This window comes from Stegodyphus dumicola, chromosome 4, assembly GCF_044657685.1.
Source record: "Stegodyphus dumicola isolate Sdum_Otavi_A_Nest chromosome 4, ASM4465768v1".
NCBI lineage: Eukaryota > Metazoa > Arthropoda > Arachnida > Araneae > Eresidae > Stegodyphus > Stegodyphus dumicola.
This window is the reverse complement of record NC_140771.1, coordinates 62094661-62120051: the sequence shown is the minus strand read 5'-3', so window position 1 is coordinate 62120051 and position 25391 is coordinate 62094661. Positions and strand designations below refer to the sequence as shown.

Here is a 25391-nt window from a genome sequence, read left to right as displayed (position 1 = left end):
ATTACAGAGGAAGAGGCTTACTTGTATGGGCTATGATAGCAATGAATGGCCACACTTAACCTCTTCATTATTCCTGGTTGTTCTGCCACAGCCGCCTGATATCACAACAAAATTCTACACTGTGTTGTGCATCCTTTTATCGCTGCAGTAGGTGCTATATTTATGAATGGTAACACATACCTGCATAGAGTCCGAGTGGTGCAGAGTTATCTGGAGAGTGAAATTTCACATCTCCTGTGGCCTGCTAGATCACCAAACCTGAATCTCACAGAGCATTAGCAAGACAAATTGGGATGATGGATAGCAGGTCGCAGTGTATCGTCAGGCACCATCCACGAGCTCAGACATACATTACTACAGAAATGGGTGCTACTGCCACAACAAGCAATCCATAGTGCTATTTGCCAGCTTAACTCATTATTCTTAAGCATGCATTTCAATTAGAGGGTATCATGCCCATTATTAGCGTGATGTTTCCATTGCACATTTGTCCAAACCATATGGTTTTTCACCATGTGATGGTCATGATACATGTGTTTTTGTATGTTTTTGCTTTATGGTTTGCTATGTGGTCTAGTACCACACCAACCTCTTGAATCTATCGCACACATATCCATTAAATAGTTTTTGTTTCATTCTGTGTTTTGCTTTTGTTGCTTATTTTTTTAGCTGGAGTCTATTTAAAATACATACTTATATATTTACTGCCATCATAAATTTCATATGATATATCCACAGCCATTCATCACTTATAGTGTATTTTCGTGTGTTCAAGTATTTTCTTTATCATAAAGCATTTCCAACCCTATTTTCTAACTAAATATCTCATTTAAAATCCATTAAGTAGTGGTAATGGAATTAATGGCACATAACCTGAAAGAAGATTGCAATGCACTATGACATTAAATTGCATTGGCCATGCACTGGCATTAAATTTCAACACATTACTAAAATATAGGACTGATCTTTAAAAAAAAAAAAAAAAAGAAAGAAAAAAAGAAAGGAAGGAAAGAGCCCAAATGAAAGATGAAAGACTACTTTAATGACAGTTAATGCATGACACAGGATGAATAAAACGGCAAGTATAAAAAAAAAAAGGTAAAATATCAACACATTAAAATACTGAGCACATCTAATGAAACAGCATGAACCACATTATACTAAATAGTAAAAAACCAGCGTCTTAAATATTGAAAGCAATTAAAATTAAATGCTCAAAATCTTTATAAAGATTATTAAAATATTTCAAAACGAAGATTTAAAACAACAGTACTCTGTTAAACTATGAAGCACAAAAAGAATAAATTGCATTTTGAGCAGATAGCGTCACTCTTAGCTCTCAGAAAGTAATTGTAGCTTGAAAAATTCTGCATGAAATATAATAAACATAATAAAGGGTACTGTTCTGTTATTGGAATTTGAGTCAGTGCAAATGTTTTACTAAACTTTCCAAGAGATTGGTTCATTTGAAGTCACTAATGTTTACTCTTTAAAAAACAAAAGAAAAAGTAAGAGAATGCATTTTTCAAAACTGGCAACTAGAATACAAATTACGAGGGTTGGAACTTTAATAGTGGCAACTATTTATTTACAAGGAATACAAAAGTGATTCATGTCACCATCTTTTACAGTCCTTCAATATAGTCGCCAGCATTGTGTACAACCCATTTCCAACGATGTGGAAGTCGCAGAATACCTGTAGCAGCGCCTGTTTTGTTGATAGTTTGAATGGACCGGTCTACTGCTGCAAGAATCTCAGAAACAGTTTGGAAGCGAGTGCCTCGAAGTGGTTCCTTCATCTTAGGAATTAAGTCATAGTCACAAGGGCTTAGATCTGGGGAGTATGGTGGATGGTAAAGCACTTCCCAGCCCTATCACTTGAACAAATCAATCACAGCTTGCGCTGCATGCGACCGAGCATTGTCATGCAAAATGAAAGGAGCGTTCTGCAGAAAGTGTCGCCATTTTTTTCTCAAAGCTGCTCATAGATTGTGCTCCAAAAACGAGCAGTAATACTGCGCAGTGACGGTCTGCTGTGGGGGAACGGTATGCGTTAGGATGACACCATCACAGTCGTACATGAGAATCACCATAACTTTCACATTGCTGGGGTTCTGACGAAATTTCGAACGTCGTGGTGACCCGTGATGACGCCATTCGTTTGATTGGCGTTTCAGTTCTGGCTGGTACAATCAGGCTCAAGTCTCATCCAGCATAATGATACGGTGTAAAAACGCATCTCCTTCACGCTCATAGCGCTCCAGGTGGGTTCGGGCAGCATCGTATCGTAGCCATTTCTGCATTTCCATCAATTGATGTGGAACCCATCGTGAAGCAATTTTTCTCATGGACAGGCGTTCCTTCAGAATGTGCAGCACAGTCATATGCGCTAATCCTGTTTGTCCGGCCAGCTGACGAATCGTTTGGCGGTGATCATTGTCTATTAGTGAGGCAACAGCTTGCACATCTGCATCGCTGACACTCGGACGACCTGGCCGCAGCATGTCTGCCACGTTTTGGTGTCCTTCATTGAATGCTTTCACCCATCTTGCTACGGTTCTGTAAGGTAATGCAGATTCCCCGCAAGCCTCTTGAAGCCCTTGATGACACTGTCGTGCTGTACGACCTCTGCCACATTAAATTTTTATCCAACATCGTTGTTCTTGTTTTGAAAACATCCAGACAACACTTACTTTAGACCGTGAGCTAATACAAGGATCCGTTCTTCGCGTCACTCCGCATGCGCGTGACGTAGGCAGGACGAGTCTTTTTGCTGACAGATAAGGTAGGTATGTAGTTCACGTGTGGTATACGCGATATTCTTTGGTTTTGCTGCGTAGCGTTTTTTTCAGCTGTGTTGCCACTATTAAAGTTCCAACCCTCGTATAAAGACATAATTTCCCAAATTGTCAGCTTCTGGCGATGTTTAAATCCGGTTTCAATTACAGAACAGTACCTACTAAAGTATAATGAAAATACAATGCATAATAAATATAATAATACTATAGATTTAACTAAATTATGTAGAATAATTATACCTTTGCAGATATTCCAGGAGAAATATCAGTGAAAACTAATTTACAATTTAAAAAACCTTGAAGTTCTGGATCTTTTGATAAGACTTCATCAACTGGTTCACGAACTTCTATCATGGGTGGCATCTGTAACTTTAATTTAGCTCTGTAGGCAGCAATATTCTGCAACTGAAATATTTCATGGTAATTATTATCAAGTCTAAACATTACAAAAAATATACACATTTTCGTTTCAAGGAAGGTAGAAAAGGAGTGCTTTTCATAAATTATGATAAAATATTAAACACTTTATACTAGTTAAAATATTTATATTTATTAACGTCAAAATCATATTTATTTTTTCATTTCATTATAATAGGATCCAGGATCTAATATGCAGCAGTACGCAAAAAGTGGTAGCACTTGATTCACTGGGGTTAGACCAAGGATGGTGTTCATAATTAACACAAAATCATCTGAAAGCAGTTAAAAAAACACAGCAGATAGGTATACCCACAATATAATAAGCAGTAAAATACTATACGCAATTAACTTTTATTTTCAAGCAGTTTAATCTGGAGAATACATTTGTTCAGTTCAATTTAAATCCACATTCATAATCGCCTCTCTATTGCTTGGGCACATCTACATAACTTCTTACTCTCACAGTTTCCTCCTATTTCTGTTTCTTCTTCATACTGTGATGCACGTACTGCTTGTTTTTATTTGCATCATTCTTGTATTTCAGTAGGAATCAATATGAAACAAAGGATTAATGGCTGTACCTTATTAATTTGAAAGGATTTATTTTTGAGACCTAGCAATTAATTTTTAATGAATGATCTAACAATATTTATGTATTTTGGATTACATAATTTAATTACACATTGTTGGGAACAAAAAATTACACAAATACTCAAATACCACATCATCAGTTGTCACTGTTGTTAGCCCATGCATTCCTCTTCCCCCCTTCTTTTTTCAAAAAATTTTCTGGATATTTTCTGACTATTCACACCTCATAAACAATTGCAAATTCATGGTGCCCTTGTCAAAATCATATGTTTAGCCATTTTTACATTTAACAGGTACTGCTTGTTCTCTTCATAAATAAAAGCAAAAAGGATCATTTTACAAGAACAAAAAATTTTATAAGCAAAAACAAAAACCTACAATGAACAGCCGAAACATTACAACCACCTAAGTAATGCAGTGCATGACCTTTGGCCTGAAAAACAATTGCAATTCTCCTTGGAATGGATGCCACAAGTTCTTGGTAGACGACTAGAGACAGGTTGTACCAAATGTCTAAGCAGTGGTCATGCAAAGCCAGGATATCCCGAAATGGCAGTATTTGAGTTCTCAGCTGCCACTCCATAAGATCTCAAGTGTCTCTATCTGGTTAAGATCCGGGAAGTTAGGTGGACCAATGGCGTAGGAAGCATAACTGGCGCCTGGGACACGATGACCTTTTTGGTGCCCCCTTCCCAAAAAAACATAATAGAATATACTCGTAATAAGATTATAATACAAATAATATACTCGCAATAAGAATCTAATACAAAATGCAGTGTCATTATGAATAGTCACTACCTAACTGCACTTATACAAAATGCGATATAGTTTTTCGGGCTAAATGGTAAGCAGATTTTTAGGACAACAGGCTCAAGTTAGGCTTTAAATTTAAAACAAAAAAATCTAGTAAAAAAAATTGAGACTAGCATTAGGAAATGTCTCTATGCCAGTGGAAAAAAATCAGACATACGCTCATCTAGAATTATTTAAAAAGATATTATTTATTTTACATAGTTATATAACTGTTTTAAAAACACACACTTTTTAAACTATTAAAAATTATATGTTATATATAAGTATATACATTTATTAATACTAATATAATATTACATTACATTAACACAATTAATTACTTATTTATACATTTTTCTTGCCTTTGATGAAGCAAATTTATCAATTACTTCATCAAAGTAGATCATTTCAAATTTTTCTCTTTCCACATGCTAGTTCACTTAAGCAATTTTGTTCCATCATTGATCGTAGATGTGCCAAAATTAATTTTAATTTTCTGAATAAATGCTCACAGCTAGCAAATGATATTAAAATAGTAAGGAGTATTTGAAGTGTGACTCTCAGGTTTGGAAAAACATCTTTTCATACGAGATTATAAAGGTAAGAAGTTGTAATGGAGTTTCATGTTTAGTTTTTTTCTACTGAGGAATAACATCTTGCAGTCACATATTTCGACATAGAGTTCTGTTCCATTACAATCTGTATTATAAAATTCATCCAAATTTTTATAATTCTTTTCAAAATCGTTACCAATATTATCCTTGTTCAATAAATCTTCAGCATTCAGCAAACATCCAAATTTGGAATTAAGATCACTTAGTCATATAGATTGTGCATTATTTCCTGCTGTAGATGATCAGGAATGCTTTTTATCAGTCGAGAAATTTCACTTTCTGCAGAAAGGCCAACATTTCTAGCTAATTCTCCCAGCAGTTTTCGGCATCTTTTAACACAGATTGTTGTATCAATACCCCATTTTTCACAAAAAGACTTAGCCTTTTCTATTGCCTCTTCACAAAGCTTGTCTGAAGTTTAGTCGCTAAAGATTCAAGATATTACACTGCTAAAATTCATTTTAGAATCTTGTAATTTGAGCTGCACACAATTAGCTCTCCCCAAGAGTTCATGCCTTAAATGGACTTAAGTTATGAAATTAAAATTCAGTGTATTTTGAATTAAATTGTAGCTTCATTTTTGGTGTCACATTTAGGGTAGAATTGTCCTCTGCTAATTTTTCTAATAGTTCTACTAATTTTTCCAGCCATCGACACAGTAACACTAACCGCTTTTGCTATGGCACTCCATCTTGTTTCAAAATCATGTTTAACAGTTCTCTTTAAAGCATTTCTTAATTCCCATTGTATTGTTGAATATGAGGAAAAGAGATATATGTTTCCAATTATTCCAAAACAAGTTACAACAATTAGATTTTGCTTAGCTGCTCTAACCCCTACTAAATTTAGTTAATGGTTATCACAGCTTACAAATAATGCTTCATTGTTTTCTTTCCATAATTATTTGTTGAACGCCAGATATGTCACCTGACATCATGGCAGCGTTATCTTAACACTGTGATCTACAGTTTGTCAATGAAATCTTATCAAAATTTAATTTTTCTAAAAGTGTATCTTCAATTGAGGCTGCATTTCATGTATTTCAATAAATCCCAAAAAAGATTCTTGGATAGAGAGCCATATCAAGAGAAGAATTAAATAAAAGTTTATAATATTCATTTTTTATGTCACTTATTAGTTATTGATTGTAGTTTGGCAGCCGAATTAATAATAGTTCAAAGTCGAAGGGCATAAGATAATAAAAGACTATAATGTATTGTTTGTTATCATTTTAAAATAACAAACATGAGCTGTATGTGCATTACGTTTTAAAAAATAAAAATATTTCACTATTGGGGGGGGGAGTATTTAGAAAGAAAGATGAATGTTTTGCATATGGAAATATTCGATTGAATTACTGCAAACATTATTTATAACATATTTTGTCAGACAATTATATTTATTTATACAAATGCCAGACATTTGGCCACTAAGCCATTAGTCTTGATCTTGCTTCTCGATACTTATGAACAATAGAATTAAAAGATATAGCGCATTGCATTCATCAATATGCTCCTTATCTATAGGTTACTTAAGAACAATATGATTAAAAAATAATAGCACATTACATTCATCAATATGCTCCTTATCCATGGCTTACAAAGAGTACAGATAGAAGAGTCCTTAAGTCGAATTTTAAGAAAATGGGCATTCAGACAATTGTGCCCAGTCAAAAGACAAAATAATGCCACAGCTACAGGACAAAGAAAATCTATAATTAATTATATTATGATAATTATTAATTTAAAATTTATTTTCAGGAAATTGTTCAAAATAAAAATTGAAACTTTTCTGAAAATCTTGTTTGCCTTGGGGACCATTTGGCAAACCTCTGCATGCTGCACCCAGGCCGTGATAGACCCCTTTGCCACCCTCTCCCTACACCACTGAGGTGGACATGACATTAAATGGAATTCATCCTTATGCTCCTTGATTTCCCCTGCTGCAGAACGCTCTGTGAAGTACTGGCTAGGATCTGTACCTAGGTAGTCCTGCCCACGAGGGTATAAAATTTACGAATTTGGCGGTTCGAGGAGGTGTAAGTCCCCATCCATTAGGGTATTGGTAGCCAAATAGCCCCTGGGCCAGTGAGCATCCAGTCACTGCTGTCCTTGGTTTTCCATGTAAAAAGGCCTAAGGAGAGGGGTTGCCCGCATAGTACTGGCAGGTAGCCACAAAGAACAGCCAGTCATCGCTCCAAGTTCTCAAAACCCACCCCATCATGGTCTCTAACCACTGGGACGGTGGTCTTAGCTGCTAGTTCAGCGGTGGGTACTAAGAGGGAGCCTAAAATTGTTGGTGTCTTGAGGGATGTGGGACCCTAGGCCCAGCAGGTGTGTCAATTATGTTGTCGGTGTGTAAGTGTCTTCAGGGTGACACTTACTTATACTTTGTATCAGTCTTCAAAATGTGATTTAGTTCACGGGTTGGGTACAAAGATTAGTTAGTTATGCTCCTTGAACTACTCCAACACAATTTTTGTCTTGTGACATGAGGCATTATCCTGCCGGAAAAATTTCATTCCCAGTTGGGAAGACAGATGCCACATAAAAACTGATCCACATTTATGTTCAGATATTCTGCAACTTTCATGGTCTGTTTCACCACAACAAAGGGTCCCAGGGCCATCCATAAGAATGTCCCCCAAAGCATAATACAGTCAAAAGTCGTTACTCTCTGCGCATGCGTCGCTTTGACACATGCGCATAGGCATTTACGCGTGCAACCTTTACGGCTTTGACCTTTAAGACCTTTACAGCTGCGAATATGCGTGTGCGCATAATACGTTTACGTATGCATGTTTAATGAATAACAGATGGTATAAGCTAAAATTATCTAATTCAGTTAATGTTGCAGATTGCGTTGTTCCTTAATTTTCAAATTGGATCCGGCTTATTATTTTTTGAAGACTGTTAGAGCAATTTTATAAAAGTAAGCTTGAACTTTTGATTATGTCAAATAAAATTTCCGATATATATTTACTAATATGTAAAGGATCTATAAAGCGAAAGCATGTTTCGATGTCTATCAAACAAAAAGTGGAATTGCTGCAAAAAATGGATAAAGGCATATCCTTTGTTTTTCTAACCATTCCGAAATCTGTTTATTAATTTCACGCTGCTATGTGGCCGGGGGGGGGACGCTGCAGCATGCAATGGATTGGAAGTTGACCTTGCAGCACTATCCTTATCTTCAGAGCAGATGTTTTTATTTTATTTGGCTTATAATTCCTTACTAAATGTGGTATTTCATCTCGATGTACTCCGTCTTTGATATGATTTAAATCAAATTCCTCGTCATTATAATTCGCTTCTGACAGCGAAGAAAGTGACACAGAGGTTATTGAAAACGAAAACATTTCAATTGACAAATTAGTCGGTATTCTTGACACAGCAATTATAGAACTTTAACAGCGGACCTTTGTAACTGAACAACAAATTATGTCTGTTTATAGAATTAGAGAGAAAGTATTATCACACAAAACGAAGCAACTTAAACAACTTACATTGAAAGAAATGTTTAATAAAGTAAACACATAAATATTAAGCTTTTTCTTTTTTTAAATTTTGATACCATTTAGACAATAATTGTTCTTTATTTCATAAATTACAGTTTCATATTTTTAATTTTATAATTTCTGCATGCCATCTTACCAGATTTAAACTGATGATCTATAATCCGGAATCGCCGAAGTCCCGACGAGTCCGGATTAACAACTTTTGACTGTACTCCTGCCTCCACCAGCCTGCATATGGCCTGCTGTACAGAGGGGGAGCAAATGTTCACCTGGAAGACAGCGTACCTTGACAAAACCATCAACATGATGAATGAGAAATTGTGATTCATCTGACCAGCCAACTGTTTCCACTTATCCATGGTCCAGGCTTGATGTTCCCAGGCCCACTATAGGTATAGTTGACAATGACACTTGGTCAATAGAGGCACACAAGTGGGAGGCTGTCAGCTGAGCCACTGTGTGGTACCGATTTTGCTGTAACAAGCGGAACAGTCTCCAATGTCCTTTTTCTTTGATGACATGCAGATGTTCAATTCTTTGGTGTCTATTTCTACTGGTTTTCTACTGGTTTCACCATCATTTATCAACTTTGCATAAATACTAACAACAGCAGATCATGAACAACCTACTAGTTCTACAGTTTCAGAGATTGCTGCTCATTCTGAGTGTCTGGGTCATTACAATTTGCACTCTATAAAATTTGCTTAGATCATCACTCGCAAAAGTGCAAGAATGACTCCTTACCTTCTAAAGCAACAATTAAAGACCATCCCCACTTAATCACATGACCTTCACATCATCCACATGAGTTCAATGAAAAATGTGGGGATAGTCATAATGTTTTGGCTCGTCAGTAATTATGGCAGATATTTTCATTTTTACAGCTGTTTAATGGTAGTCTTTAAGCAAATGCTTCTTGAATGCAAGGTGTGCAATTAAATCACATATGTGGTGCATACATACACAAAGTGATTGTTGTCATGAGTATGCACACCAAATATTTGACAGTTTTATTGAATGTTGAAACCTGGGGTGAAGATAATCAGAAAGTACCAGATTTGTTGAACCATCTACCAGTGTTCAGCAGTTTTATCCATTCAGCAAATGACTCTCTGTATTTGTGATTGCTGAGTTGCAATATGTATTGCAAATAGCTATTCGTCTAATATGTGCAGAAGGGTTAAGATATCATATCACAATGCAGTATATGTCACTGTATATGCATATTATGAATACAGTCAAAGGTTTTTAATCCGGATGTCCATAATACGGAATGATCTATAATCCGGATCTCAAAGCTACAAACTTTCTGCGCATGCGTCAATGCATAATGCATTGACGCATGCACATAATACCTTTACGCATGCGCGTTTAATGTATAACAGATGGTATAAGCTAAGCTAAAATGATCTAATTATCTATTTCAGTTAATGTTGCAGATTGCGTTGTTCTTTAATCTTCTAATTGGATCCGGCTTATTATTTTTTGCAGACTGTTAGAGCAACTTTATAAAAGCAAGCTTGAACTTTGGATTATGTCAAAAAGAATTTCTTATTCTGGAGCTACCAAAGGATCTACAAAGCGAAAGCATGCTTCGATGTCCATCAAACAAAAAGTAGAATTGCTGCAAAAAATAGATAAAGGCATATCCTTTGATTCTCTAATCATTCCGAAATATGTTTACCAATTTCACAATTTCATGCTGCTCTGCAGGGGGGGGGGACGACGCGGCACGCAATGAACTGGAAGTTGATCTGTCAGCACTAGCCTTATCTTCAGGGCAGATGTTTTTATTTTATTCGGCTTATAATTCCTTACTAAATGTAGTATTTCATCTCGATGTACTCCGTTTTTGATATGATTTAAATCAAATTCCTTGTCATTATAAATATCATGAATACACATCAAATAGTTTTCTGGTTGCAATTTTCTAATTTCGACTATGCGTAATGTATGCTTTACGCATGCGCGCGTTGAAAGAAATGTTTAATAAAGTAAATAAATAAATATAAAGCTTTTTTTTTTGTAAATTTTGATACCCTTTAGATCATAATTGCTCTTTATTTCATAAATTACGGTTTCATATCTTTAATTTTATAATTTCTGCATAATCTTACCAGATTTAAACTGATGATCTATAATCCGAAAAAACCGATAATCCGGAATCGCAGAAGTCCCGACGAGTCCGGATTAAAGACTTTTGACTGTATATTATGCAGCATGGTATAATATATTATGAAGATGACAAAAATGAAGGGAAAATGAGTAAAATGTATTTACGGGTGCCCCCTGGCAATAACTGGTGATACATGGGCACCGAGTTTGTGCAATTCTTTGACTTCTTATTTTGGCTTTGCATAGGGGAAATTTTTATCCAAAATAACAAGTCAAAGAATTGCACAAACTTCATATCCATGTATACATCAACCTATTTTCACTTAAAAGAAAAATCTGAGAATTGCACGAACTTGGCATTGCACACTCCCTTGACTTTGTCATTTGACCTTCCATGTGCACATCTATATTCACATAAAAAGTCAAAGGAGCAGCCAACAAAAAATACATAATCTCAATAAACTACATTTTAAATCAAACAATGAAATGACATAAATAAGGAAATTCATCTTAGCACTACACACAAAGTAAATTCATCTTAGCACTACACACATAGGAAATATCCACTTACCTTATTTACAAATTTCCGTGTCTTCAGTCAAACAAAATTCCTTAACAACATCCAAAAACTTCCTAAAATTATCTAAAGTAGAACCTGTACACTGGCATTATCACATAAATTCACAAAAAGAGTAAAAAATATCCTTTGTAGTGCCGGTATCCTCCGACATTCAACCATACGCATTTCCTTCCTACAAACAGGGCACTTATAATGGCTATTAAGTAAATCTTTCATTTATACACAACCTTTATTAATACTTTTTTCCCTTTCGTTCCAAATTATACAGAAACTTCAAGTTAATCTTACCACATTCAGCCATTTTACCATGTAAACCACAAAATAACTATGTCATTCTTATCCAAAATTTGACACAGAAACAAGCTTTGCAAATCTTTTCCCATCATTCAAATTCATCGCAATCATGCTACCAATCTGTCATAACAGGGTTTCCATAACATTCAACTACTCAGGTTCCCATAAATGAAACAACAACTTAGCGACAATCCAAAGGGCACCCTTAAATCTATTTTTAAAAATGTTAAATAAATTTACCCGTTTTAGCCTTTTGTCAGTAACAAAGTCATATTTGGGAGCTGACATCTTTTTGTTCTTGACTTTAAAAACTTTATCATAATCCAAACCAGTAATTCTCATTAGTATGCTCTGCACTTGCTTGTCAAAAAAGAAATCTTGCATTTTCTTACCATGATTGGAAAAATCTGAAATTAAAAAAAGAAAAAAAAAAAAAAAAGTAGTTAAATTTTTTGATTTTAAACTAAATTACTTTAAATTTTGCATATTGTACATTGAATACAGTCATTATTAAAACAAATTTCTGATTGAAATTTATGTTTCAGGAAAGACACATCTACCAGAACATGGCTTGAAATACCAATACTATTTGACAAGAATTGGTTAGAAAAAAAATTTCTCTAAAGAAATAATTTGAAAAACTGTAATCTTTTTAGCAATGATAATATATGCAAAATAAATATTTTTTATCTCGTAAATTTTAATACACATATGTCAATATTTATAAACAGCAGACCATTCACATATAAAATGTTGCAAAATATTTCATGATATTTGAATATAACAGGCCTATTTTTGAGATTATTTTCATGACTAACATATGAATCCTATTAACAGAATTTTCATTAAGTAATTACAAGTTCAATTTTTGAGATTATTTTGATTTTACTATTATTTTTGTGTCTAATGTACAGAATTCCTCTATCTAAACAAATTAAACTAATTATTCATTTAGAAGACTATCCTAATTTTTTTTTTTTTTTTTTTAAGGATAATTTTTTTTCTTTATATAAATTTCATGATAAAGGGTTCCAAGTAATGACTCATGTTTTTCACAAAAAAGGGAATGTAGCATACTCCTTCTGATACAGGTAACTTTTAAATTTTTATGACAAAATTTTAATTTAGCACACTTTGGTAAGAGAAAATGCGGTACTTATATATTATCGTAACCACTATAGGAGTTGCCACATCATCCTAGAATGTACAAAGCTTTGGAAACTATCAGCATAAATATTCTTCAGGCAACCACACTCATGAAGTCCATCACTTACCATTTTCAAATGACAAGTCAGTCACTTACCATTTTCCTATGCATTCTTTTCATGTTCCATCAGTTTTTATAGATGAATTGTGATATTTTTTTTGGCTTAAATGTTCACTTGTAGAATTTGCCACTAATGGGAGAAACTGCAGCAAGGATTCTCTGGGAATACAATATTTTTATCACAAATCACTAAAGGGAGCAATGATGAGATGCATTTAATAGACAGCTGTGTGCAACAAAGTGTGCATGATGTTGGGTTTGTGAAGTTCTCTAATTTTTTTTAAAGAGAAAACAGAATGCATGGGGAGAACAGAGCATAAAATTATGGAACGATTTTGTAAAAAATGTGGTTTATTTTTTTGTATCATATAATCTTTATTTAATAATTACAATTCGTATTTTAAATTTTTAACATGTTTTTTTAATATGCTGGTAAGTTATAGTTGCTGACTTATGATAAATATTGCTAATTTGGGAATTTTTTAAAAAAAGTCAGAAAAATCACCAACTTGCACTGAATAAATAATTTTCACCTTTGCATTTGTCAAAAATTGCTGAAGTGGATGCATGAATATGTAAGCATAAAAAATGCATCAGAATTTATATGTTGCATGTCAATTTCGAAACATATGCTGATAAAATTGTCAAGTTTATAATTTAATCGATTCTTTCCATGAGGTCACAATGTGGTTAGATTTGGGATACTTACATATTAATACAACCAACCCCCTTAGAAGTCAGCAAATTTTCAAAATGTGCCAAGCTCTGGCAATTATGTGCATAACCGCATAAACCATTCGTTTGGCAACCATGTACATAATAATCTTTCAGCCAAGCGACGCCACTATTTTTGCATGTGTTCTTTTTTGTTGAACAAGTTCCAAAAGTTTTATAAAAAAAATTGTGATATTTTTTGCTTAGTTTAAAATATGATCTTGTGAACCTTGCCAGCAATGGAAGAAACTGGTAAAATTTTTGCAGGAACACAGAATTTTGCTGAAAATTTTCTAAAGGAAACAATGGGAAATACATTTTATAGACAGATACTGTTGCCAAGGTTTGCAAGATGCAGTCTGCACAATTCTCTGATTTTTTTTTTTAAGTGAATACAGATCACTGTATACTTCAGGAGAAAAACAGCACAAAAAAAAATTACAGAAAGCTTTGAAGAAGAGTGTAAGTATTTTATTTTTTCAATTCATCATGCAATCTTTATTTAATAATTCAAATTTGTATTTTAAATCATTAAAGTACATTTTCATTTCATATGTTGACTGTTTCATATGTGGAAATGCTTACTGACTTACGATAAACATCAATAGTTTGGAAATCTTTCTAAAGATAGATGCTAAAACCACCAACTTGCACCCAATAAATAACTTTTACCTTTTTATCTGTAAAAAACCATAAAATTATACCGAGATGGCCGTGTTAATGTGTAAGTACCAGATTTTATTCTTTTCACTGATATTTTTTATATTTGGTTAATGAGAAAACACCTGTTTTGAGAATAACTAAAGACAGTATGGTTGCAAAATAATAAAATGCACTAACAAAAGACATTAAATATATACTGTATACTTCAGTGTATAATGCACACTTTCAATACAAAAAATAAGATTTAAACTTACAGCTGCACGTTATACGCCAGGTAGAAAAATAATAGATTAAAAAAAAGAATGAGAATAAAAGAAATTAGATTTGTATATGTACCTAGGTGCTGTTTATTTAAAAGAAATGACATACCTTATGAACTTAAAAATTTTCATTAGCGGATAACAAGAAAAGTTTGTCATCTTTATCTTCCATTATATCTTCATGCTCATGATCAAGTTCTGTTTTATCATCACCATCATGGTTACTCTGACCCATAATTAAATAATCATTATCATTCATTCCATCTTTCAACAACACCTAATACCCTTGCTGAAGCACGATTTCCATTATCTTTCACAAAATGAATGGCTTTGCATTTTAAACCAGCACTGTATTTGTTTCTTTTCACAGGAGCCATATTTACTACTAAAAGGAACACTACATCAACTGTAATTCAACTAAAGCATATGCAATTTACTGAAACCTTCGATTTTTCACTTTAAAATCACGTCTTCAAATGACTACAGAAAGAGAAAACATCTAACTCCTAATTCCATGAATTCATTTAAGTTGGAAGTGCATTCTTACTCCAAATTATATTTCTCTTTTCTTGAAATCCTACAATAGCATTCTTTTGGAAATCTGCAGTGAATACAATCCACCCCTCCCCCTTTCAAGAATATTTACTACCTCAAGCATTTAACCCACACACACACATTGTTCACCTTATCACTTGATAGTTTAGTACACCATTGTTTAAAAGGCTACGACAAATCTTTGAATAAGTGACCTCAAAAGATAACAGCATTGTACATGTATCTTTAAGGTTTCTTCATGAAGCATTATATGGTGAAAAATACGACAGATTCAGTTTACTATAGAAGCTACTTTCCTAAAATGTTAATATAGAAAGAAATTATTTATTTTATTTATTTTTGTAATAAAAATATATTTTGTTTTCATGGACAGAAATTGGTAATATAAATAAATTAACGAAATTTTTAATAAATGTTAAATTTTAATAAAAGTAGTTGGTATTTTCTGATTATGTAGCACTCACCTCTCAAAAGTTACCAACCAACAGCCATTTTGAAAATAGTGGCACACTACAAATTCTATTAAAAATAATTAATCAAAGAGGCATCCATAATAAAAAAAAACATAACTTTTTGAAAAAATCATTATGTAATATTTTTTCTACTTTTGTTCTCCCTATGTTACATAGCAATCTGGATTCACATTAAAAAAAAAAAAAAAAATCGGAGAACTGCACAAATTTGCCATGGTGCATGTTGTTGTTCTTCCCATGTATACAGCATTATGTTTTCACTTAAAACAACATTACAGAATTAAATAAATTTGGCATCATAAGTTTCACAAAATTTAATCATTTAAAAAGTGCAGTTTCGGAGAATGCAAATCTTTACATTCTCTACCATTGGGCTTCTATACTTTTAGCACCACACTTTTGAAGAAATGTAACTTTCTTTTTTATCAGCCAGTAAACTCCATACCTCCATTACAATTCCTTGGATAAAAACAGCATACCCAATGAAAAAGCAAATACTATTCAGAAAAATGAGTGTCAAATTTGAAAACTGAAATCTGCACTCATGCGTTGCGTGTTGGATTCCCACACAAATACATTTCGGAGATGTCATAGGTTGCCTATTTTGGCAACATAGCATACTATTTTACGAATACTTTTCAGGAAGGTGCAGATAATCAGAAAGAATCAAGTGGCCTAATACTAAGAAATCTAATATTAAAAATATACATTAGATGGTGCTATATTTTAAAAGCACAGTGCTGGAGAGTATTTGTATACAAAAGTAGCACTTGTCATGGGAGGTTAAAAAGCAGCATAACTGTCTAGAAAATTTCATCAGGTATGCACTCTATGAGCATATGCCTCCAAGAAAGAATTTTATCACAAAAAACGGGAGGAGGTAAAATTCACGGGACAACGGTAAGAAAAATTTTGATTTTCACAGCCTGCCAGTACTATGAATATTACAAAATTTTTATGGCTGTGTGCAAACCATTGTGGTATGATGATGACCTTTGTTGTCCATATCACATTAAATACTTTCAATGCATTCATCAAGAACTTTAATTAGATATAACGCACAATACAAATTTATCTTTATTTTAAGACTTAAGATTGCAAATATGTATAGCACTTCTCCCAAAACTTCTCCTTCGGGCTGCCGTATTTATTGGTAGCAACATGAGTGCAAGGCGCACTCTTTATAGCTAACACCCTAGAGTTCCATCCAGTTCCTTTGATGGCAACTCGAAGGAATGACATAAAATTATGAAATATTGAGGATCCATGCTGTTGAATTCTCCCCCTACTTAATAACAAAATTAGAATATGAAGTTAGAAGAGATCAAAATGCAATACAACATACGACAAGGTTATATATAATGCACATATACAAAAATGAAATAACAAGTATGTGACAAAGTAAATTTCAAAAAAATTTTAAATTTTAATGTATGAAGCAAGTTTCTTTGGGAAGTGAACATGTCTACCTGATCTTGTGACAGTTTGTGCCCTATGGAGTTCAGTACGAGATTTATTGTGGTGAACTGTCTAAGTCTCCGTTTGGTTTCAGTTCAGGCAAATTGGAGTCCAAAAGCAAATAGTTTGGTTTTACACAGTCTATAGGCACAGTAGATTTAAGGCCGTTAATTTCAATTCTGAGAGTTTTGTCTGTTCTAGTAAGGACTTTGTGTGGACATGAATATGGCTGGCACAGCGGTGGCTTTACTCAATTTGCACAAAAATATACATGTGTACACTATTTTAAGTTAGAACTTATGTAATACTTATCTTGATAATGTGCAGATGTCACTATTGGGTTTAACTGTTGCATTCTATGCCAGAGATTAGAGATGAATTGAGTATTCCTTTAGAAAGATATCTTAGATGTGACATTATCATATCACTAGGAGGTATCTTAGATGGCGTTATCATACCACTAGGCAGCCTGAAAGTTGTGCCATACACCAGTTCTGCACATGATGTCTGTAGATCCTCTTTAATGGTGGTCCGAATACCAAGCAGAACAATTAGGAGCCTTTCAATCCAGTTACTGGTCTCACAAGCCTTGATCGAGGATTTTAAATGTTGATGAAATTGTTCAACAATGGGATGACAGGCTGCTGTTGTGATAATGCATGTAAACTCCACAAACATTTGTGGATCTCATTTGAGAATCTTGGTTTGTTATGACTGATGGTCAGTCAAAGCAAGATATCCATGAGTTGAAAATAGCTCTGGAAATAGTTTTTGCTTTCATATTGGGGATAGGAATGGCTTCAGGCCATCACCATCTATCTATTAGAGTCAAAAGGCACATGTTACCTTCTGATGGCAGTAATGGCCAGCAATGCCTATGTGGATTTCTGAAAAAGGTGCAACAGGAAGAGAGAATGTACCCAGTGGTACTCTAGTGTGCCTGGTTATTTTCAATCTCTAGCAAGATTAATAGGATTTCACCCAATATTTTATATGATGTTTCATATTGGACCATGCATAACAAAAAATGAGTTTCATAGTAGTTGCAATTTCTCGATGTGTTAGATCATGCAGATGATTAAAGATGAGTCAGCAAAAGGAATTCAGAACAAATGACCGAAGAACATCTGTAGAGATGTCACAAAAAATATTACCATGAGAGTATTGGTACTGCTTGAATTCCAGCTTCAAAGATGACGTATTTGTTTTTGAGAAGGTTTTATACCTCCATGCTTATGCTGTTGAACTTCGTAAAAATTTTTTAAATCCCAAAATTTTGTTATGAAATCAATTTTGATTCTTGAAAGAGCAACAGCAACAATGTTTTTAGAACCTTGAACATGCTTAATATGAGTAGAATACTCAGAAATAATATCTAAATGGTGTAACTGCCAAGGTGAACATTTGTGGGGGGTTCTGTTTATAGGAATATATTGGAACATTTGTGGAGTTTTCCTAAAAAGCATATATTAACAGTTTCTGATCCATATAAAATTTGAAAATTTCTGCCCTGTAACATGTGTCAGAATTTCTCAATTGCAGAATAAATTGAAAGCAATTCCATGTTGTACACTGACCATTTCTGGTGACTTTTATTGAGCTTCATAAAGAAAAATGCTGTAGATTCCCATTTTCCTTGAGATAACTGCATTAGAGTGCTGCCTACTACGACGTCTGAAACATCTAGCCAGATGCTTAACTGGGCTCTGTGAATACAGTGTCTCAAAAGGGTAGACTGAGAAATAGCATTTTTGGCAGCAATAAAGACGTTTTGCCATTTTCATTCCAGTTTAAATATGCAGATAAATCCTGAACATGAGGACAAGATTTTTTTTTTTGGACACATTGTTCTCACAATTTTATTAGATTGTATGCTGCTTTAGGCATGAAACATCTGCTAAATTTAAACATGCCTACTTTTGAAGAATGTTTGCTGGAAGGCTCAGGTGCTGGGCACTTCAGCAGGCTCCTAGGCTGGGACAGCCATATCCTGTGCATAATTTATTGTAGATAAGCATATCTTTCCTGGCATAACATGTTGGAGAGGATAATAGAGGAAAAATATTTTTCCTCAAGAGAGTTCAGTGATTGTTGTGTCATGGCATAAGTAAAGATAAGCAATTGACGATAGTTAAATCATGAGCCTTGCGTATATACAAATCGCAAAGTCAGAACGTCCGTCAGGAGAGATAGGCGTAACAGTTACTGCTTCGACGAACGGCGCTCAAATGAGTGAGAAACGGGTAGCAGGGCAGGTCCATGGCTGGGTGGGAGGAGCTACTGGTCATGTGATCCAATGGGAGTCCTGGAAAGAGAGTGAATTTTCTTGCTCGACAGGCATTGGTGGGGAAAAATTTTAAAGTTTACACTTCGCTTAAATCCTGGGTACATTTATTTGATAAAATAAAAAAAGAAAAAAAGAGAGTTATCAAGATACAATACAATAATGTGAAGTAAAGGGATCCTGGACTGAAATAACGGGACCTAATTTAAATGTGTTCTGAACTAAGTATAAAAATAGGATATATTGAACATACAAGTTGTTGGTGTGATGAATTATTGATTCATATTCTGTACGATAGATGGCGACACCTGAGCGTGTGCTTTTAAGAGTTGCATATGTATGGTGAGGGAATGCAAACATAAAATAGCTATTGAAATGCAAAAAAGCAGTAATTCAAACAGTAGATAAGATTAAATTAAGTGCCGGAGAACTGCTCCGGGTCTTTTTTTGTTAGCTTCGCTGTTATAATCATAATTTAGTCTTGGGAGGGAACTGTTGTTAATCTTTTCGATGTTGTTGAAGAATTTCCGTGCTATTTTTGCTATGTGTATGTTAATACTTTCAATATTTAATTCATTCTGGATAGCCTCGTTCCTGAAGAACCAGGGACTGTTGGATATAATCCTCAGCATGACATTTTGACTTTGCTGAATTTTGAGCATGTGAGTTTTGCACACATAACCCCAGACTGGGCAGGCATAGGTGATAATGGGTCGCAGCATGGATCTATATACATGAAGTTTATTTTGTAAAGATAAAATGGAGTTTCGGGCAATTAGGGGGTTGAGTAAAGCTTTAGTACCCCGAAACTTGTTCAAAACAAATGTTATGTGTGGGGCCCAAGTGAGTTTTTGGTCTAAAATGACACCGAGGTATTTGGCTTGCTTGGCCCACGGGATACTGATGTCGTACATTTTTAGGGTGATACTTAAATCGAAGATCCTTTTCTTCGTGAAATAAACAGCTTCCGACTTTTCAACATTGATCTTGATTTTCCACTTAATCATCCAGGACTCTAGTGCTTAGATGTGTTCTTGTAGTGCCTGTACGACTACGGCCATAGACGCAGCTTGGCAGAGGATCGCAGTGTCATCTGCATAGAGTGCTAGTGTTGTGAGGGATGTCGTTCGTATAAATAGAAAATAATGTGGGCAAAAGCAAACTTCCTTGCGGTAAGCCCGCAAGGGTTACTTTCCGTGTAGAGTGAGTGTTGTTATAACGAACGACAAAGTATCTATCGTATAGATAGGAATTAATGATGTTTATGATGTAATCTGGGAAACCCAGAGTGATTAGCTTGTATGTGAGGCCCTGTAACCATTGTAATGTATTTTGCAGTAATTTACAAAACAGACAATCTTCTTAGTAGAACATAAATTTTATTTTTAGTTCTCGGTGATAGACAAATTTTATACAATTCTTAAGTGGCAAAATTTTAATACTACTCCTAGCTGCAAAATCTTCAGAATACTAATCCTCTTTAACAATATCTCTCGTTGCTGAGTAACGGTTTGATACAAATATGACGTTGCCACTTCAACAATAATTATATTTATTTATTAAATAACAAGATATTACAACCTCTCCCCCCTCCAGATAAACTTTAATTTATATTTTTATAAATTAAAGTTTACAGTTTTTAAAACAATAATATCAGCACAACACAGAATTAAAATACAATTAGAGAATTAAACAAGAAATAACATAATAACATACACTGAAGAAGAGAGAAAGGAACAAAATATTTTTTTTATCTATATAGAGAAACAAATTATTTAATCAGGCCAGGGAGTACGACTTAATGCGTCTACATTTTTATGGTTTTTACCACTTCGATGAACGATCGTGTAATTGTAAGGTTGTAGTACCAGTGCCCATCTCATAAGTCGTGGATTTAGACTCACATTATTTTTGAGCCAAACTAAGGGATTATGATCGGTCATGATGAGGAATTTAGTATGCCCGTCTAAATAACATTGAAGTTTCTTTACAGCGAATATTATGGCGGCGCATTCCTTTTCTGTGGTACAGTACTTTTTTTCAGTTTCTGTAAACTTCTTACTGAGGTATAATACTGGATGTTCATTGTCTCATTCATCTTTTTGAGCTGAAATGACACCCATACTAGAGTCTGAAACATCAATTTGCAAAATAAACTCCTTATTGAAATCAGGCGAGTGTGACAAAGGCTTTTGTGGCAGTTTTGCTTCTTCAACAACTCGCTCTTGTCTGTTTAGTTTCTTTAAAAACTTCTCTTTGACTTGCATCTCAACTCCAGAACTTGGCAATTCATCTGGAACATTTAACTGAGAATCGTTTAATTTTGTCAGTTCTTTCTTGTAAGATAGTTTTTGCTCTTTGCGAGATGAATCTTTGTTCTTATCTGCTACTTGCACTCTCATTGAATGGGGCAACTTTGAGTATCCTTCATCGTGTTTGTGCCTCTTTGCTAAGTTTTCTGACGTGAACGTAGATTCTGAACATATTTTTAATTTCTTAGCTTTAGAAGCACCTTCATGAGTTCTTTTATCAGAAGTTCTTTGATCTGCCGTTAACAAACTGTCAAACACATCTTTGCTTTTTGGAGAAGAAGGAACTGGGGAACTTGTAGAGGAATAATCCCACACATTATCCACAGAAGATGAATCACCAGGTAAATAAGGTGAGTCAACTTCCATATAAATAACTTCAGCTTTCTCATCAAGAGATGAGCGCTTAGATTGTTTGTCAGATTTCCGTGAAGCATTGACAGAAGCCTGACTTTTAGGAGGGTGAATACTGACCAAATTACCCTGAGTTTTAGCACTATTATTTGTTTGGTTCTGAATCAAAGTGGTGTAGTTCTGCATTTGATCCCTATATTTTTCAGGAATAACAATTACTTCATTTTCATTTCCATTTTTATCTAGTTTCTTTTTCATCAACAGCCCGTTCTCCTTTACTTTGAAATCATTTCCGAAAATTTCACTTTTAGCTTCGCTAAGCAATGAAGCTAGATCTCTGCTTTGATGCTGAGGTTCAATTAATTCCTTTGAATTAGCATTAATTATTTTCTTGATTTCCTTGTCTTTCTCATCAGCTTGCGGTAAAATATCTTCGTCAGACTCAATAACAGACAGTTCTTCTTTTTTCCCCATTTCGGTGTTTCTACTTCGATCTTCTTCACGAGAGCTTTTTACTTGAGATCGTGTCAAAACTGCATTTATTTTTTCTAAATTTAAGAATGATTTATTTTTGAACAATTGGGCAGTTTTGTTACCCAATACATATCTGCCAGGATCATTTGTAACAACAGCTGCCTTTGTTTTTATGTGACCAAGTTTACAATTAATTTCAACTTCAGCTAACGGTAGACACACTAAATGGTCATTTAAGAGATATTGTACCCAGACATGTTCTCCAATCATTTTTGCTTTATCTACATATTTTCGAGATATAACATCTACTGTGGCTCCCGTGTCTCGAAGAATAGGCATTTCATACCCATTAACTAAACCGTTAATTGTATACGTCTTTAATAAATCATCATTTGAAAATACGCAATTTATCTTTTCATTTGGTTTTAAGCGAGGGCACTGAGGCTTAAAATGTTCGTATGACCCACACTCGAAACAACGTGGTCGATATCTTTTGTCATATAAATTTTCTTGGTTTTTGTTTTGGAACTGATTCCTTTGCTGATGATCTTTCTTGTATTTTGAATCATCCCATCTATCAGAATGCTTAAAATGAGGCGGATGCTCTATTTTTTTCACAAAATTATCATAACGCAGTTTAAATGATCCTTTGTTAAATTTCTCAGTCTGATTGGTAGAAAATTTCGGTTTTATTGTTTTTCTCACATCTTCAAAATCTTCAATTTTCTTAACCATTTCAGTAGGTGAAATGATGGTTGTCCATTGATCCATAAAATGTTCTTTGAAATCAGGAGAAGTACGCTTTTTTATTTGATCAACCAGCATGAGATCTTTTAGCTGTTCAAAAGTTTTAATGTTTAATCCGTTAAGCCATCCTTCTAAATAATTTTTTAATTCATAGTAGAAATCATACCAAGTACTTTCAGTAGATTTTTGGTGTTTATTAAATAGTTGTCGAAATTTTTCCGCAGTCAATTTAAATCGTTGTAACAGTAAAGTTTTTACATATTCATACTTTTTCGCTTCCTCTTCTGGTTCTCTAGCAATAAGCTGAACAATGTCAGGAGGCAGTAATGAAATAAGTTGAGTCACTTGATTTTCAGCAGGTATATTCATTATTTTTAGCTTGACGCTCAAATAACACCAGGAATAAACTTATTTCATCTTCTTTAGGGTTGAAACGTGGCATGACATCGTGAATTCTGATTTTTAAAGGCTGCTCAGGTAACTGCGTAGTTTCTGCCGGCTGTGCTGTGGCAGCCATTGCTTCCAGCTGAAGTTTCTGTAGCTCAAAGGCTCTAATTTGCTCTTCTCTTTCACGCTCTTCTTTTCTTTCCCTTTCTTCTCTTTTGCGTTCCTTTTCTCTTTCTTCTCTTTCGCGTTCTTTTTCTCTTTCTTCCCTTTCGCGTTCTTCTCTTCTTTCTCTTTCTTCTCTTTCACGTTCTTTTTCTCTTTCTTCTCTTTCACGTTCCTTTTCTCTTTCTTTTCTTTCACATTCTTCTTTTCGTTCCCTTTCTTCTCTAATTGCAGCCAGTAGTTCTCGAGTAAACTCCTCATCATAATCGGGACTTTTAGTAATCAGTTTATGCAATTGAGCAATCTTAAATTCAGGTTTCACGGTTAAACCTAACTCTTCTGCTAGTACTTTTAAATCCTGTTTTTTACTCCTAGCTAAGAATGACATGTTGACACAAGTTACTTTTAATAGGCTTCCTTTTGAAATTCAATCTAAAAGCTCGTACTTGTATTAAAAATATATAATTTCTGGCGAGATTTAATTTCTCGAATACGAAATTCACACTAACCAATTGGAGAGAATTATTTAAACAACTTTGCCAGGTTGGCACAAAATAATTTAATACTACGTCGGGTTGACGTTTTAACTCACTATTCACAAGCCTCGTTAGCTATAACTATATAAACACCTTTGCCAGTTAGGCAATACAATGGAATTTTACCAACGTCAGTTTGACGATTTTACTATCTATCTCCACGCCTGGTTGGCGATAACGAAAACAATTTTTTTCAGTTTGTCAATACAACTTTTAGAATATACAATCTGTAATACGTCGGGATGACGTTACTATCTACCACACGCCTGGATGGCGAGAACTTAAACTTTGCCAATTCTGCAGTATAATCAATTCACTCTACATCAGTTTGACGTTATTACTTATTTTCACGCGCCTGCTTGGCAACAAATTCAAAAACTCAGCTAGCAGTTCTTTTTTATATATATATATATAAATGCCGGATGGCTTACACATATCAATTATCAACATAAAATTTCAATACAAATAAAAGTAAAGCATAAATAATAGTTTCAAAATACTTCTTTACCACAAATACCAATTATAAATTTAAGCTGAATATTTTTAGCGTTAGTTATTTTAAACAAAATCTTTCACGATAAACTATAATTCTGAAACAAAGTATTAAAATTCAATAAAAGCTTTTTTAAGAAAACCAAAAGTTAATCTTATCTTCAGAGATCAGCAATATCCTATTTTTGACAGTTTTTGCTCGGACTCAAGTTACAGAAGCACAGAAGATAACCTTTGAATGATCCGCTTCAAATCTGGCTTTAAAACGGCAAACTTCTTACATCCATTTCTCCTTGAAATAAACAAACTCGTCAATTGGTATTAGCAAACTTGTTCTAAAAAATTCAGTAAATTTCTGGGATTAGGAGACCAGCACCATCGAAATTGATAATTGCACTCCTAATTTCCAGTATCTCGGTGGAACCTCCAATTAATTAAAGACTGTAATGTATTTTGCAGTAATTTACAAAACAGACAATCTTCTTAGTAGAACATAAATTTTATTTTTAGTTCTCGGTGATAGACAAATTTTATA

General features: G+C 34.1%; 1 protein-coding gene across 1 annotated transcript in view; it reads right to left on the bottom strand.

The window, feature by feature from the left end:
* Positions 1–25391, bottom strand: part of mRpS22 (mitochondrial ribosomal protein S22) — a 107473-nt gene that overhangs the window by 67957 nt on the left and 14125 nt on the right. The window contains exons 2-3 of the mRNA XM_085815017.1: positions 11962–12128; positions 3039–3203 (exon numbers count right to left, since the gene is read on the bottom strand). Of these exons, the coding sequence (XP_085671143.1) occupies positions 3039–3203; positions 11962–12128 (332 nt within the window). The remainder of the gene's footprint in view (positions 1–3038; positions 3204–11961; positions 12129–25391) is intronic.